The sequence below is a fragment of the Musa acuminata genome, unplaced genomic scaffold (genome assembly GCF_036884655.1).
Source record: "Musa acuminata AAA Group cultivar baxijiao unplaced genomic scaffold, Cavendish_Baxijiao_AAA HiC_scaffold_1138, whole genome shotgun sequence".
NCBI classification, from domain to species: Eukaryota; Viridiplantae; Streptophyta; class Magnoliopsida; order Zingiberales; family Musaceae; genus Musa; species Musa acuminata.
Window position 1 is genome coordinate 5,200,750 of NW_027021350.1, and position 16,978 is coordinate 5,217,727.

At 39.2% G+C, this 16,978-nt stretch overlaps 2 protein-coding genes across 12 annotated transcripts; one reads left to right on the top strand and one right to left on the bottom strand.

The window, feature by feature from the left end:
* Nucleotides 1-469: 469 nt before the first annotated feature.
* Nucleotides 470-1,859, top strand: LOC135671096 (gibberellin 3-beta-dioxygenase 1-like). Its single transcript, XM_065179023.1, has 2 exons — nt 470-950; nt 1,075-1,859. Exons 1-2 carry the CDS (start codon nt 514-516, stop codon nt 1,709-1,711), a joined length of 1,074 nt encoding a protein of 357 aa, XP_065035095.1. The 5' UTR covers nt 470-513; the 3' UTR covers nt 1,712-1,859.
* On the bottom strand, nt 1,792-16,891 carry LOC103973059 (uncharacterized). Of its 11 annotated transcripts, none has more exons than XR_010512637.1 (15): nt 16,602-16,807; nt 15,382-15,518; nt 13,261-13,377; nt 12,976-13,089; nt 11,203-11,355; nt 10,811-10,890; nt 9,232-9,271; nt 9,031-9,138; nt 8,065-8,145; nt 3,978-4,100; nt 3,758-3,828; nt 3,483-3,638; nt 3,070-3,203; nt 2,089-2,871; nt 1,792-1,933 (listed from the first exon to the last, which is right to left on the bottom strand). XR_010512637.1 is itself a non-coding variant. In XM_065179017.1 (12 exons), coding segments are annotated over exons 1-12 (1,071 nt in total). In that variant the 5' UTR covers nt 16,699-16,891; the 3' UTR covers nt 3,246-3,637. The 11 variants fall into 11 exon arrangements, 7 of the variants coding, with proteins under 7 accessions (XP_065035089.1, XP_065035088.1, XP_009385802.2 ...); XR_010512636.1 differs by having other exon boundaries at nt 2,950-3,203; XM_065179017.1 differs by lacking the exons at nt 1,792-1,933; nt 2,089-2,871; nt 3,070-3,203 and having other exon boundaries at nt 3,246-3,638; nt 11,203-11,303; nt 12,975-13,089; nt 16,602-16,891.
* Nucleotides 16,892-16,978: the final 87 nt, after the last annotated feature.

Here is a 16,978-nt window from a genome sequence, read left to right on the forward strand (position 1 = left end):
ATAAATTAAAAAAAAAAAGAGATAAGTATTATAGAAATACAGATCATAAAGATCTTCCTATAAAAATCTTCAAAGAACCATTGAAGGCATTTGGAAATCGATGAACTTTGGTTAGGATCCCAAAGATTTAGACTAAGGGAGGAGAATGTTTCGAAATAACTTTGATATTGAATTGTTAAGTGACACTATTCCAAGTATATTAGGAAAGCATTTGGTGAGGATATACTGTGAAAACAACATTTCCTTTTTTTTCCATGATTGACATTCGATGGTTCTCTCTTTCTATACCGAAGTGCATGGTTGTAGAAAAAACACAGATACATTCGACCGAGAGAACCATCCTCATCTATTATCTTTGTTTTTTTGTCTCCATTCTTTTAGAGTTATTATATATATATATATATATATATATATATATATATATATATATATATATATATATATATACACACACACACACACATAGGGAGTCACCCTCGCTCCCCTCAACCATCTCTAACACAAAGCCAAGCCATGTCGTCTCTCACCGCCCGACCCCTCCACCAGTTGGAGTTGAATACCCTATCCCATGTCCCGGACGCTTATGCATGGTCCGCCCTGAACGACCTTCCTTACGGAGACGACGTCGTCCCCGTCGTCGACCTCGCGAGTCCCGACGCCGTCGGTCTCATCGGCCGGGCATGCGAGGAGTGGGGCGCGTTCCAGATCACCGGGCACGGCATCCCGCTCCATCTGCTGGACCGCGTCGAGGCACAGACGCGCCTCCTCTTCTCCCTCCCCACCGCCCAGAAGCTCAAGGCCGCTCGAGGCCCCGGTAGCCTCAGCGGCTACGGCCTCGCCAACACCTCCTCCTTCTACTCCAATATCTTCTGGTCCGAGGGCTTCACCATCATAGGATCTCCCTACGACGACGCCCGCAAGCTCTGGCCCGAAGACTACGAAGAGTACTGGTACGTCCATCCCCCACGCGTGCGTGCGTGCGTGCGTGCGTGCGTGCGTGCGTGCGTGCATGCATTCAGGCTTTCTAATTCATAGGCGGGCGGATGGCTGATCACATCGTGTGGTTTCATGCAGTTGCGTGATGGAAGAATATAACAGGCTGATAAAGGTTCTGAGCGGGAGGCTGCTGCGGTCGATGATGCTTTCGTTGGGCCTCCACGAGGAAGACATGGACTGGGCCGGACTTCTTAGCAAGGCCGATCCTGTGCTCCAGCTAAACTACTACCCGGTCTGCCCCGAGCCCGACAGGGCCATCGGCATCGCCCACCACACCGACTCCAGCTTCATCACCATCCTCTACCAGAGCAGCGGCGAGAGCGGGCTTCAGCTCGTGCACCGGGAAGACGCAGCGGGCCCCGCTCGGTGGGTGACGGTGCCGCCGTGTCGTGGAGCCCTGGTCGTGAACGTCGGAGATCTGTGTGAGATCGTATTCAACGGTCGGATCCGAAGCGTGATGCACCGGGCCATCGTCAACCGTACCCAGACTCGCGTCTCAGTGGCGTACTTTTGTGGGCCTCCGCGCCAGTTCAATGTTGCGCCCATCGAGAAGCTGGTTGGCCCAAACGAGCGCCCGGCATATCGAGCCATGTCGTGGCCCGAGTTCCTGAGCTTGAAGAGGAAACTCTACAACAAGACGCTGGAATACTTGAGATCGCCGGAGGAGGAAGCGGAGGATCACAAGAACACCTCCGAGATGGCCAATCAGAAGTAATCAAGGATGATGAAAGGAGAAGCAAAGGTGGCAGTTTGGTCTTATGAACGAGCGGTTTTTCGTGTCAAAGTCCTCAGGTGTTCCCCGGAAAGCGTGCAAATAAAGCTAATCCTTGTCGTACAAGATATAAACTATGAAGACGTGTTTGGATCCATGCCAATTTGAAATAAAAATAGAAGGCAAACATGACAGGGGCAGCGATATGTCTGCATTGTCCCGTCCCTGCAGAAATCAGACAAACATTTCTGAAACGAAAAAAAGAGAAGAAAAATAATAATAATAATAGAGAGATACTGGAATTATTAGTCAATAAGCCAAACGAGTAGTGGAAAGAAAGTAGAGGAGAATCCAGAAAACAAAAACAAAAAAAATCGTACCATTCCCGGCCTCGCCTCGGAGATGCTTCCTTCCTTATTAGATCCAACTGGTACCGTTTTGATCACGAAGAAGGGACGTAACTCGGGCGATGCACTGCGACGGTCTTGTGACTGACATGGTGATGCATACAAGGACGGCCATGATCACCGAGTGGGTCGCATGTCGAAGGCGATGGCACGGCCGCGGTTGGTGCGCAGGACTAGTTTGTCCTCGAGTCGCGTGACAGTCGCTGCTGCATGCAGCCAATTAAGTCGAATTGGTGGTCTCTTTCTTCTCCGGACATGCAACCAGTGCACCGCTCGTATCCATGTCTCCTCCATCTCTCCTGTCCTCCAAAGGCCATATACGACCGTGAAGCTTCGTCTACCCAATGGGCGTCGAATCGCCCTTCTCTCTCAAGACGACAAGGGGTGCCCATGAACCACCAACCAGTCCGCCAACGACCACCACGGGGCCCCAACCATCAGTTCAGATCATGTTGATGAGCTTACCGTCCCAGATGTCATCGTCGTCGTCTCCTCGATCGGGCAATTTATGGTCCCTTCCTCCGCTCCTGCATCACGTTAAGAGATGCGATGCATCGAATCGACGAGAACATTTCTTGGCCTCTCGTGTTCAGATCACACGCGATACGAGCAGGCGTCATCTTAGACAGTAGCCCCCTCTCCTCTCCTCTCCTCTCACGAGAACATCGCAACCTTACCGCTCCCGTCTTTCTTCTTCTTTCCATCCATCCCGTCGTGTGACTCCAAGCTTTTAGAATCGTAATCCTCCGATTGGCTCTGCGGTCACAACATGGATAGACGTAAGATGCACCGCAGGCTACGGGGAGACAGATAATAAAGAAAATGAAATCGAACCAAATCGTGCAGTGGTCGATGCTGCTTCTTCTCCCAACATACCGACGACCACATTAACTATTCGTTATGCAATCAATCAAAAGTTCATTCAAAGAACATAAGAAAGCAACATCATCATACACCGATGCCAAACCCTTGAAAGATGTCTCCAAAGAGAGATTCAAATTATAGTCCATCGCGTGCCTCCCTCACCACGACCGGAAAGTCCACCGAATCACCGCAATTAGACAATAAATCACATCTCCAGCTCAGTCCTACACCAGGAAAATGCATAAATGAACATAATGAAGCATTCAGGCAGGCAACACGAGACAAGTTTCTCTATTGTAGTAGTGACGGGTTTCCTTTAGGTGAAAATGAACTGGATGGGGAATATTCGTAATACACATGTATGCCGGATGATGCCTCAGGCAATCTATGACTTAATCATGCGACAGGACCACGAAACTCACTCTTATGGTCTCCACAAACACATCAAATGATACTATTGATTTATTGCCGGTTGGTCTGCCTGAAAAACAAATTGCACCTACCTGCAATCAGTTTGGAGGACACCAGAACCTTTCCTTTAAACAAACCTCAGACAGATTTTGAGACTGGTGCAGTTCCATCTTTATCACATCTGATGAAGCACCGGGATGGGCATACCACGGAGTCAGAAACATATCCAAGCCCCGGTTAAAAGATTTCTGCAAAATCTATACGTCAGTAACAGAGAAATCACCTTGATTAGACCACGGGCATGAAGCATTAAATGCTGCAGTGCAGAAAGAATGGAGAAAAAAGAAGAATCTAATTGAAAAGGTACCAGAGGGATGCACTTGATGACATGCGATTTTGAACTAACTGGCTGAGCCTTTCATTTTTTGTGCACTCATCCTGTGACACCACATATTTCAGGAAATCTTTATGGTCAGAAACATGGAATCCTGTCTATTTGCAAGTCTAGGATATAAGAAGGCTGCACTAGGCAGAGGAACAACATACCGGAAAGAATTTGCAAGGTAATTACTGAATGTGGTGCTTACCTGGAAAGCCTTTAGAAGCAATGAAAAATGCCGCTGGTCTGCTATAGCTGCTGTGTACTTCTCCCTCAGAAAGTCAGAATGTTTCTTTTCAGCCAGTAGCCTAAGCTGTACCTTTTCCAGTTTCTGAAAGAAAACAAATTAGTAAAAAGGTGTGATTGTGTATGACCTAAAGACTCGGTAACTTCCAGCAAATTCTCCTCACTAAGAACAAGCAAAACTGATTTAAGTAGTACCTGATTGCAAACAGACCTCGAAAAAAGAGAACACTTGATTAATCAGATAATAAAGTGATGTTTCTAACGCATTATGCTGTATGACAACTCAACAGACACAAGAAGCTCTACCGTTCCAAGAATCCAACCGGCTGAAAAAGCCACTTGAAAATAAACATCTCTTGCCAACTTATGAGTTATGTAATGACAACCCTTAATGCTGAAAATAACATACTATGTATAAGTTTTCAGTTTCATGGCTCGAGGTGTGAAGGTCATCAGTCTGCATGTATATATGTCAGTTGGTTCAAGTCAAATTGGCTCCATCAGCAAAATCGGGAGCAACAATAGGGTAAATAGTACATCAGCTTACCCCAAGCATTGCATGGAATCACTTGTCAGGACTGGCATAGCTGGCATGTACAGGCAATGATATTAAGAGAGATAAAACAGGTACCATCATTCTGCTCTCACCTACAACAAAAATTGCAGTGATGTAGATCACCCCAAGTAAGAGACACTAGCATTCTTGATCCTGTGGTATCCTTTTTTATTCTCCAATGCAGCACACAATACTGAGGACTTTTTTCCTTAGAAAAACCACCTAAAAATGATTTAGCATAGTTTGAACTATTTGAAAAAAAAAAAGTTTTGCCCTTTTGTCCATCCACATGTCTCATCAAACTCTAAGCACCAAATGCCCCCTTTTCACTCTCTTCTTAGACAAGTAGATCTTTGACCAAAAGTCTTCTCCAGCAGTGGAGATTGTATGAAAGTAAGGTCCACTCACAATCGACTTCAACAACACCAACAACAAAAGTATAAAGCAGGGTTTACCATACTGACTTGTATCACTCTGTACGGGCGGTATATACTGGTCCGATGAGGGAGGGGGGACGCGGACTGTCCTCTATCGGGTGGTACCATAACTTGACCCTGTATCGAGCAATACAGGATCTGTATCGAACGGAAACGATCGAAATCCAACCGTTAGCGACTTGTACCGGGCGATAACGGTCAAATTTCGACCATTATCGATCAAGGGCTTAGACCACCCTATTTCAAACAATCAAATTGATCATTTGAACCATACTCTTTCAACTCATATCACTCTCTCAATCTCTTCAACTCTTTCAAACTCATTCTCACTCATATCTCTCTCTCATTCTCGCATTTTCACTCTTTTAAACTCAACAAAGCTACGATTTATAGATTGGATCAAATTTGGGAGGATTAAGAGGAAGATCCCCCTCAGTTAAAACATGGCGGAAGGAGTCGAACAACATCGAGTCAGACTGCTCGAGGAACTAGAAACACCCAACCATCATAGTCCTCCACCCAGTGTGCAAAGGCAATGGGGAAGGCAATACCATCAGTCACACCATTGGAAAGAATCGAGTCGGGCGACGAAACACCTTCTCAATCACACTCAACAACCTGCTCAATCCAGAGACATGGAAGTGATGTGGACAACAATGCCTCAATAGATAATGGTGGCGACGTTGGAGAGTCGATAGTCCTATCTATACAATTTGAGGGTGGTGCATGGATTGAGAAGCAATATTTTACACATGTCACTCAATATTCGGATCATAGAACTCAACGAGGTACTAATCAAGTTTATACAAAGAAAGGGAAGGGGCAAATAGTGAATGATTTTGAGCAGATGTGACAAAGCCTACACGATGTAAACACAGAGTAAAGCTCATCGTATTCACAGACATCCTATCATGAAGAATCTTATTGCCAACAATAGTACGGTGATAGTTGGTCATACTTCTCTGAGTAGTAATACAGTGATCGATTTTATGATACAAACAGCAGATCAATGACGAAAGTAGAAGTTCTGACATTCTCCATACTCTGCACTAATATATGCTACAATCGTACTTGCCTCAGGAGCCGCCTCGAACATGTGTGATTCACGAAGATCAGACTACGACCATCACTATATTGATGCATTAATAGCATACAGTGTATCAATATACTATGTCGTGGGATCAATTTTACGATTGGGTCTGACAAATATATCAAATTGATACACATATACATAGAATCGAGGACCCCAATCCATTACTCGTGGAGTCCTATTATTCTTTTTGGTGGTAGAACCAAGTATATTCATCGATCGATTACTTGATTCATTTGAATTTTAAAGTTTAAATTGTTTAAGAAAAAATCTAACAATCTAAATCATTTCTTTGTAGATAATTCAATATTAATGGAAAGATGATTCAAAACATACCACAAAGTTGCTCCTCAAAGCTCGGAAAAGATATCTATCACTGTTCCTAATTTAGATTCTTTTCACTAAAATTATACTAAATTTATATTTATTTTCAACTTAAAAACCCTAATCTAATTTTTTTTTTATTTTTAAAGAATTTTTAGAGCTATTTTTGATTTTTTTGGGCATACCGTCGGGACGCCTTAGTGTATCGTCGATACACCTTGGTATGTACCATACCGACCATTTGTCAATACATTGGTACGGACCAAAATTATGAACCTTGTCGTAAAGTATCAACTATTTTAGATCAGCCACATAGATCTCTTGCCACCATTGATCTATGAAAAAAGGCATATCCATTAGTTAGAGTATCAAAGTTAAGAGTATCACTTCAAATTATGGTAGATATTCCTTTAATATTTGATCTCATTTCACCCCTTGGTCATTCTGACCACACCTTCCTAGTAGTTGTTTTCTCTAACAGGATGAACCACCTCAAATAAATGCTTGATTGGTTATCATAAAAGAATAACCTTGAACTTCGTTGTGTGTTTATTTATATTCTTCTCATCAAATTCCTACAATGTAGTTTCTATAGACAAGGAGAATGACACGAAATGGACATCAGTTGGATTCCTTGTAAGTTTAATAGCATTCCATATTGGTGGCCTATAATTTTCTTTTGCATCTAGACCATTTTTCTCCTTGATCATAATGGAATATTTGTTTAAAGTTAAAATGATCTCAGAGCCATTTTTATGCTAGCTTAAGGTTCTGGATTATGTGTAAGAGAATCAATATATGCAATTATTTACACCCAATAAGTAGGTGAGGATAGCATAGACAGCACATATATATATCTATGAAGATCTAAGCTCTCCAGCTCCAGAAATGGTGTGAAGTCTATGGGTGCATCAGAAGGCCCTTAAGCAAAAGTTTGTTTCATTAATATCTTGCTATTCTACTAAATGACTTCAAAATGCTATCATGTTTTTCTCTTATTATCCTTTCACATACCTTTTCCTCAGTGTTAAATGCTTTAGCATCACTGAAAGAGCTCCTTTTTATTCATTTCCTCCTAACTAGAACAATTATTAATATCTTGCTATTCTACAATAATGACTTCAAAATGCAGTCATATTTCATCCTTCTACATAACTTTATTTCTTGTCAAATGTTCTTAGCATCATTGAAAGAAAATCTATTTTTTCTTGACTTTATTTTACTAAGCATGGTTCTATTTATTTCTCTACTTTATTTTGCTAAGCATGGTTTTTATTTATTTCTAAATTGGTGGAAGTCGAGCAACCCTTACAATATATATGTGAAACATAAGATGCATCTTAATTCCCATTGGTACTGACCAAAGAAGAAATCATGTGTGATTGTTGAGGTAACAGGCTTTAGTAGATGAGAAGCAGCATATTTTTAGTCTCTCATTTTCCCGCCATGGTAAATAATGAGAGAAGATAATTTTCAATGTAAATCAGCAGTGTCCAAGTTAACTTCAGGAATCTTAAAGCCATCACTTTCCACTCAAATGATAAGTTTAGTGGGGCCATCAATACTTCATAAATGTTGTTACCACCTGCTTATAGAACATGTATATCATATCATCTAAGAAGGGAGAGGTAATAATGCTTACTTGTTGAGCTCCCTTCACTATAACCTCCATGGAGTCCACGAGTTTAGAAGAACCAATGCTGCTAGTCAAGGCATCTTGAAGCTAACAAAGTGAAATAGAAAAGCTGAAGATTATTGTTATAGATCAAAAACAATACTAATTCTATACAGGAATGTATCATAGAACTCCACAATATATGAACTCATGCAGATATGGTAACATTTTAAAAACAAAAAAAGAAGAAAAAAAAGATAAAGAGTAATATGGCTAACTGGAAATCAACAAAATAAATCGAGGCTCTAAACTCTAATGAGTATCTTACACTAACTCCATTACTCATCATCATTTAACATCTTAAATACATGTGTGTATATATATAAGATGCAAAATCTTTTTTTTTATGTCATTTTACTGTTCACAAGGCATAATAAAATTTGGTATACCATGGGCAAAACACATCATAACCACTGCAAAGAGTCTAGACTATTGATTGTGCTACTTATCCTATATGAGAACTAATAGATTTGGTTCATTAATGAAGATGAAGAATAACTTTTTTAAGAGACAAAGTTACCTGCATGATCAATTGATGCATTTGTGTATGTGCCCCAAAAGTTTATTGTACAATATGTCTAAACTTATAATATTTCAATCACTTTTCTCAGTGTGAACAACAAATTTACTTGTTCTATGATCAATCTTTTGACCTGCGAAATAACAAGTTAGCCAAATTGTAAAATTATATTTTAAGGCTAAATTGTAAAATTAGATTTTAAGCTCACACATACAAACCTACAAAAATACCTGTCTGTATTCATCTACACAAAAAGATTGGTCCCTTGTAGTCAAATAAAATTTTTGCCGAGAAACTAGTTTGACAAATCAATTCTACAAGAATTTATAGCACAAATAAATTTAATGTAAACCAATTAGTAATTTGACAGATATCCAAAATACTGGCTGATAATAGCATGATTTTAAACTGACCTGCGAATTTATTGAGTTCAACAGGGATGTTTCTTTTAGCATCAGTTCCTTTATCTCCAATAGTGCATTATAAGTATCATAGTATTTAGAAGTTTGTCTATGCTTTTCCTGCAAACAATCAATCCAAGTCACACTCAGACCATTTAAAGTATCTCATCCAAAACCTTCATCTTTCACAACTCACTGCAAATAATTTCATACCTGAATCTGGGAATAAAGTTCTGAAAATCGCCGTTCATATCTAATGAATTCAAAATAAACAACTGAGTCTTTTAATAGCACTCTTAGACACAATTAACAATATTGAAGAAAAAGCAAATTTCTCCATGTACAACTGTACATAATCTTGGTATATCTATCCAAAAAACATACGATATTTGTAAAAGCAAAAGAATGTACAACTTAGTCTATGTCAAATTTGGACTAATTGTTTCAATCAAGGATTAAAATTTCGTACCATACCGACGTACCGAGTTTTGCTCGGTATGATATGGTACGACGTATCGAGCGGTACACCTAAATATATATATATATATATATATATATATATATATATATATAAATATAAAATATATATTTTTATATAAAAATATAAAAATAATATTAAAAAAAATTTAAAAAAGGCGTACGTAGCCTTGACGATGTCGCCTCCTCCTCTTCTCGTCGCCTCGTCTACGGCATTCGACGAAGAAAGCGGCGAAGACGTTGAAGGCCGCAGACGTCTACGGCCTTCAGCGAAGAACGCGACGAAGAACAAGGCCGCAGACGAGGCGATGAAGGAGACTGCCTCTTCCGTTGCTCTAGCCATCGCCTCCCTTGATCCCCTTGCCTCCAGATCTTCTTTACAATTCTCCTCGCCATTACCTCCTAGATTGGGATCGTCGAGGGAGAGCGGCACCAGATCGGGATCAAGAAAGGGCGTGGAAACAAGTTCGCGCCGAGGTTCTCCTTATTCTCCCTCTTTATCAAACGCCCTCTCCTTCTTCCTTCTTTGATGCTTCTCTCTCAGCCTTGCCATAGCTAGGCCGCAGCCAGGCTGATACTATCTGGCAACAGACGGTAACAATCGAAATTTCGACCGTTATCACCCGAAACAGCTCCCTATCGTCCGATACGGGCTATGTCGAGTGGATTACCCAATAGCATGTGGTTTGCATACCAATTCACGGGCAGACCGACATGAGCGGTACGATTCGAAATCGCAAACCTTGGTTTCAATAACATCTTCAAGTCATATTAGATGATCTGATCTGGTTAGAGCATTTTTGTTTCGTTCTCATTCTCCTTTGTTTCCCATTCCATCGCAAACTAAGTAATCATTCCATCGTCAATTCCACTAACAAAATGTTTCCATAAAATTGCTAAAAACCTCTGTTTTGCCACCCTTAAAAACTAACAAAATGTTTCCAGAACAAAGACACCCTAAAAGTAAAACAAAATAATATTTGCCACGACATATAAATGTGTATATTACAATATTTTTACCACTGTTTTGTAGCTGTACCATACTTTTTTCCATAAATATCTGATGTACTATTAGTAGAAAAGTTTTGTGGCTGCTTCAATCACTTAGTCTCAAGTTATCCATGGAAAACAATTGCAGAAATTAGGATCAAAGTTTCCGATTGCACACTTAAGATCCTTAGTTCACTTTTCTATTTGGCTAAAGGCTTTGAGACACATACTTGGAACAGCTGTCATTTGAAATTGACAGGAAAAATAACTAGATAATTATGAGGAAACAACATATAGTACTAGTCTACAGAATAAAGAAACATACTGAATCAGCTCGACTTGTGTGGGCACATCACCAATCTTTCGTTTTACTGACAAAATTGCCCTTAATTTAGCAGCAAATTCCTAAACATATCACATACAAAGAGTATCAACGTTCGTCTCGACAAAACCAAGTATAACATATAATGTAGAGATCCACCAAAATAAAAGTAGTTTTATCTTTTATGGAACATGGAAAAAAAGATTTCAACATCTTTTTAATGTCTCTAACTGTCTTCAGCTTTTGAACTATGCTGATACCAACTATAAACTCAAGAAAGTATGTGAGGTACAATAAGTGCTAAATAAGTTAAAGGTATGACTCAAATTATCGCATGGATAACTTGACCAAATATTCCATTTCAAGAAAGAACAGCATTGATAAATTGAGCATACCCTTTTAGCTGAAGTAAGTTTCTCCATTGATTGGCTCAGTGCTTCATCAAATTCAGCAAACTCCAGTTGTCCTCCATAGGTAAATGATTCTTCCACATCCGCATGTATTAGTTTACATGAAGACAACAGATCAGATTCTTTCCTTTCAAGATCCTACAGAGTTCATTCACTTTAAAATCAAGTTTGACTTCTCTATTGTATGTTATGAAACCTTACATGGATCTAAGTCTAGTGGTAACAAATAAATCGATTAATATAAAATTTTACATAAACTCAAAATACACAGGAAATGAATATACACGGATTATACATTCTTAATTAAGTTATTAAAAACTGCAGAATCTTATCAATGATGTTTTTATGCCATTCTCCCTGGAGTCAGCATAGGTAGTTGGTTTGATTTCTTCCAATTTAGTACTACTAATACAGAAAATATGATATTCAAGAGAGTGAAAATTTGTCCATCCAAGGATTGTTTACTGTGTTTAACATAACCACCTAGAGACTAGTATTCACAAGTTTGACGACTCACTCAGGGATGGAACTAGTAGGATGGTGTTAGAACCCTTGCAGATTCTAAACTTAGGGTTGATCTCTTTAGGGGATCGGCCTCCTTGGAACTCTATAGGGGTTCCTCCCTCCAAGTTGCTGCTCAAAGGCTGCAGAAAATATTCATCTATTGCTTATGAAAAGAGAAGGAATACATGGCTATTTATAGGGCTTCTAAACCCTAACTCCTAATAGGACTCCTACTTAAGACTCTTACTTCTAACCAACTCCTAATAGGACTCCTACTCAAGACTTCTATTCCCTTACAACTCCTAATTCTTCTCTAAGAAAAAACCTCCTACATGAATGTCCCTCTCAATTAGGACTCTCCTAGCTAGAGTTCTAACAGAGTCTTAACAGAATGTCCCTCTCAATTAGGACTCTCCTAGCTAGAGTCCTAACAGAGTCCTAACAGAATGTCCCTCTCAATTAGGACTCTCCTAGCTAGAGTCCTAACAGATGGGTTTCTTGTTCTATGATCATTTTAGTCTCCCTAATTATCAGTTGCAAGGGGTCTGAATCTGAACTAAGGACTCCTATGTAAGCTGTGAGTAAAGCTAAGAAGCCTAATTAAAGTGAAGAATAAAGGAAACATGAACATATTGTTTGAGATAATTATGAATTCGCCACAGACTACAAATAGAAGTGCATAAGCCCATTCATTACCTTGCTGATTTTTACTAGCTGAAGTTAAACAAATTGACTCAAAATAACTGAATTTCAGATTTGCAATCGTAACATAGGCACTTATTCATATATGCAATGATCATTTAAGTATGTCTTACTGCAAATTGATCTTCCACACGGGTTGGTACATGTAGGTGATGATGAAAAAGAACATATTTGATATAGAAAGTAACTATTTAGTTTTATTAAAGAGCTTGCCACGAGTTACGAGAATATTATGTGTGTTCCAACTTTCGAATATTCTATCAATGCTTGCTCAAGCTATTACCAATTTCTGCTTTTCCTGACAAACTCCTTTTTGTCCCCTCAATCACTGCTCTATCTAGATAGCAACTTCCCTGGAGAAGGTTTTTCTTTAGTTCAGTTAGGACTAATGGTTTCCTTGATGCACCCTGAACATATTGTCAATGAAATGTAAGACGATAATGAATATTCATTCTTATCAATGTATAGATAGCATACTACAGTAACCATGTCAAGATAAAATTACCAAAAGATGGAGCTATCTTCCTAAGATTATTCTGAAAAATCATATACCTTAACTATTTTCAACATTCTGATCATATCCTGGACAGCATCACCCCAGTTTCTTTCATCAATCCTCTGATGCAACAGCTTTGTTTCATTTAGAACATCTGTCTTTCTCTTGTCCTGGAGAAGTGACATGAAAACAGTAAGAAACCACATATTCAAGCAAGGCACAAAGAACAGCTAAACATAAATCCATAACGAAGCAAGGCAAACAAAAACTAACTGAAAATTACTAGGACTTTGGGCATTATACATAATGGTTATTAGTAAGCATATCAGATATTTACTAACCAACTCACTCATTTGACAGGACAGCATCTTAATAGAATTTTCCACCTTGCCATGTTCAGTCTGAAGCTGTTGAACATTATTCTTAGACTCTTTAATCTCAAGAAGAAGATAAGCAACCTATTCAGGATATCAATTTAAGAAAAACATAAATCAGGTAAGTGAGCACAAACATATATGCATGCAATAATCAAGTGATGTTTCCATTAATAGCTCGGACCATTTTTGTGAAAGTAACATTATCAGCATAGAGAATGTTAATCAATATAAATACAAAAAAATCTGTCACATCTTTGTCGAGAATCAAAACACAAAATAGTTCAACTGACACCAAGCAAGAATTGCAGAACATATGGTGTGATGCTATTTCAAAATGAGAATTAAGATTGAGGGTCACTTACAAAAATAGAACAAAAGATGTTTGCATCCATGAACAAATAGGAGTCGTATCAGATTCAGAATAAAATAATGAGAAGAAGTTTAAGATTGTTCAGATCAAGGTTTGTCATTCCGCATCATACTGCCCGGTATGGGCGGTATGTACTGGTCCGACAAAGGACTGGTATGGGTGGTACATACCGGTCTATCGGTATGTCCCATCATACCATGTGTTGGTATGTACCATACTGATGGCCGATCGGTATACCAGTACGGACCAATAAGGCAAATCATGATTCAGATACTTCTAAAAGCAACGTATAAATGCAGTGGTCAGATATGTTAATTTAATTTAGACTAATGGTCGGAGGAAAGATAAAGGACAAGTCAAAAGGATGCTGCCAGGAAAATTAAAAGTACTTTGATGTTCCTTAAGATGAACACTGATATTGTCCGCAATAAAGTCCAGGCCTGCAAAGTTACCATGTAACTAATCCAAAATGGTACAAAACTACAACTTGCCAATGTTGTATTTGAAATTCATATAGGAACTAGCTTGTCTTTCTTTACAACCCTGAGATAAAAGAAAAACATGAGTCAACCAATAAACATAAACTGCCTCCAACAGCTGGTGCTAGTGCATCATATTCCATGTGAATGGACCTGAGATAAATGAAATAACAGATGAATCAACAAACAAATAACAACTGCCTACAACAGCTGATGCTAGCGCATCATCTTCTGTGTGATTGGACTCAAAACTATTCTAAACAAAGGACCTAATGCAGTATGAAAAAAGAACCTTTAGAATTCTCATCTGGTTCTTATCTAAGATACACTGTGCCCTCTTTTGTTCTTGATACTAATAGTCAAAACGACTCAGTTTGAAACTTCAGACCACCCTGATCTATGAAGAAAGGGCTAAGATTTCTTATCAAGGAATTGTTTGAAACTTCAGACGTACCACTTTGATCTATAAGGCTACAATTCCTTATGGAGGAATTGTTTTTCAATAAATAGGTTGGAGATTGATCTCCACGTGTAATGTTTCTGGCTTTGCAATAGTTGCAAAGATGCAGTCCAGATAAATGTTTTTCTTTGACAAAAGGGTGAATCTAGTGCATGAGACACCCGCCAGTGCAGGGTTTAGAGAGGGGTCAATGTATGCAGCCTTATCTCTATATTTAAAGAACTGTTTTTGAAACTCGAACCTTAATCTCTCATGTTATTAAGAAGAAACCTTATCATTTTACCGAGGTCCACGCACTACTTTCTTCGATCCTCAAATATAGAAACGTAAAAGAAAAACAGGATATTTAGTTTATGACTAGGTCTATTTGCACTTGGTAATACCTTATTGAACAATTTGCATGCCATTAATATAAGCCCCTTAACTTCAGAAAAAATATATAGTTTTGCTTTTAATCAACTTTAACTCATCTCAGCATTGCTGTATTACTTAACTAGCCATCATAAATACACCCTTGGTTTTCTGATAACTATAGGCAAGAAGTAGATGATTTTTCTGGCACCACCACCAGAAACAGTATGATGTCATAAAATTGCAAGATGATAAAAGTTAAAATGCTCGAGTGATGATTATAAAACACCAAAGTAATCAAAATTGCAGCATTCATACATCTGTAAATGAAAACAGACAGTTATATAATATAGTATTTAGTTCAATAAAAAAATCAAACACTAATGTATTCTAGGAAGAAAAATGCAAATATCTTAGATGAGCACCTTCTTTTGCAACTGATTTTCTTCCTCGAGATTTAGAGGAAGAAGCTTATCAGCTAATTCGGATGGTGACTCAACAACCAATTTGTCCATATACTGCTGGATAGTATGCTTGTCACTGTTTATCCAATTCCAGAAACCTAAGAGGGAAAAAAGGTACAGCAGGAAAATAATAAATGAAAATTGACTAAATTATAAATGACTGAAGAGAGTGTAAACTTCTTAAATGTAACTAAAAGCTTATGAAACTTAAAATAAATAACAGACAAGAAAAAAGACAACACCATTGTCAATGTCTAGAAGCACTTCAATAATCTTGCTTGAACTTCTGATGACATCAAGAATGGTTTAGTGGTCAAATGTTACGACGATATGTCATCAAGAATGGGCTAGCTACAACCAGTTTCCATATTATGTATCCTTACTATGCATCTTTATTCATCCTGTCTAATCTAGTTGAAATTCATGCTTTCAAGAAGTTTAACCAATTATAGGGATGCCATCTCTATAACTATAACCTACAAGAACCAACTCAAAATAGGCATGGTGGAGTGGTCAGTGCAAGAAGGCAACTGTCACCAAAAGCCAGAGGCTTCATTCAAAATCACGCCATTACATCACCCAATGATACATAGAGATTTAACAATTTTGTTAGAACAATTATACGTTGCTATTTATTACATGATTGGAAGTGGACAGTTTTCGTTGCTTTGAAAGCACCAGATCTTCAAGAGTCAAATCAAGCTCACAACCGACGCATGCAAAGCAAGGCACCTGAATCGAAGTCTAAGTGCGGCGAAGAAACCATATAGGCGTCGCAGGGCGTTCATTTGAATAAATCGAAACACTGGATGATCATGATATATACAAAAGACCGAAGTCCCTGATAAATGGAGGAACGGGTATCATATCTTCTGTGGCCATTACTGGATTTGCCTATTGCAAGATGTTGAGACAATAACTTCAAATTTTGGAATCTGTTAATCAGAAACCCTAAACTGGAGTATAAAATAAGAATTGAAAGCCGGATTCATCTGACGAACCGCTCGATCGGTATTCTAAAGGATATACAAGCATCGATCGATTGGTAATCACCTACTTGCATCGTTCGATTCCGTGGTCTAAGTGAAATTTGCTAAAGAAAGATGGCTACAATCGACGAAAATAACAGGCAGCAGCAGCAGCAGAGAAGATGAGGGAGGCAGAGACGCCAAGAAACTTACTGAAAATGCCACGATTTAGGAGAAACGCAAGCCCTCGCGGAGAGAAACGGACCGGCCCTATCCTGGACTGCCACCGAGTAACGCTAGCCGTAAGCATTGGCCTGAAATGATACCGCCATGGGCGAAGGATTCCGTTACGACGACGACTCGCGAGGGATTCAAGCGAAACCGGCCTGCCCAATTTGGCACGAACCAGAGCCAACTCGATTAAGTAAAACTGCTCGGCTTCGGATCAGAGGGACCTCATCGCATCATGCTGGGCTCAGCCTTGTAGTGGCGTCGGATGAGATGATGGATCTCGCAGTAAAACTGTCCAAGAGAGGCCCATTAATGGACTCGCGTGCCGCTCTGATGGGCTCACTAGAGGTATAACTCAG

Excerpts from the sequence above, each read along its gene's own strand:
- LOC135671096 (XM_065179023.1), top strand. The coding sequence starts at position 514 with ATGTCGTCTCTCACCGCCCGACCCCTCCACCAGTTGGAGTTGAATACC. Across the intron at positions 951-1,074 it reads GAAGACTACGAAGAGTACTG|TTGCGTGATGGAAGAATATA; the intron begins GTACGTCCATCC and ends GGTTTCATGCAG.
- LOC103973059 (XM_065179016.1), bottom strand. The coding sequence starts at position 16,698 with ATGCTTACGGCTAGCGTTACTCGGTGGCAGTCCAGGATAGGGCCGGTC. Across the intron at positions 15,519-16,601 it reads CCTAAATCGTGGCATTTTCA|GTTTCTGGAATTGGATAAAC; the intron begins GTAAGTTTCTTG and ends TTTCCCTCTTAG. Across the intron at positions 11,356-12,975 it reads GAATGTTGAAAATAGTTAAG|GATCTTGAAAGGAAAGAATC; the intron begins GTATATGATTTT and ends TGAACTCTGTAG.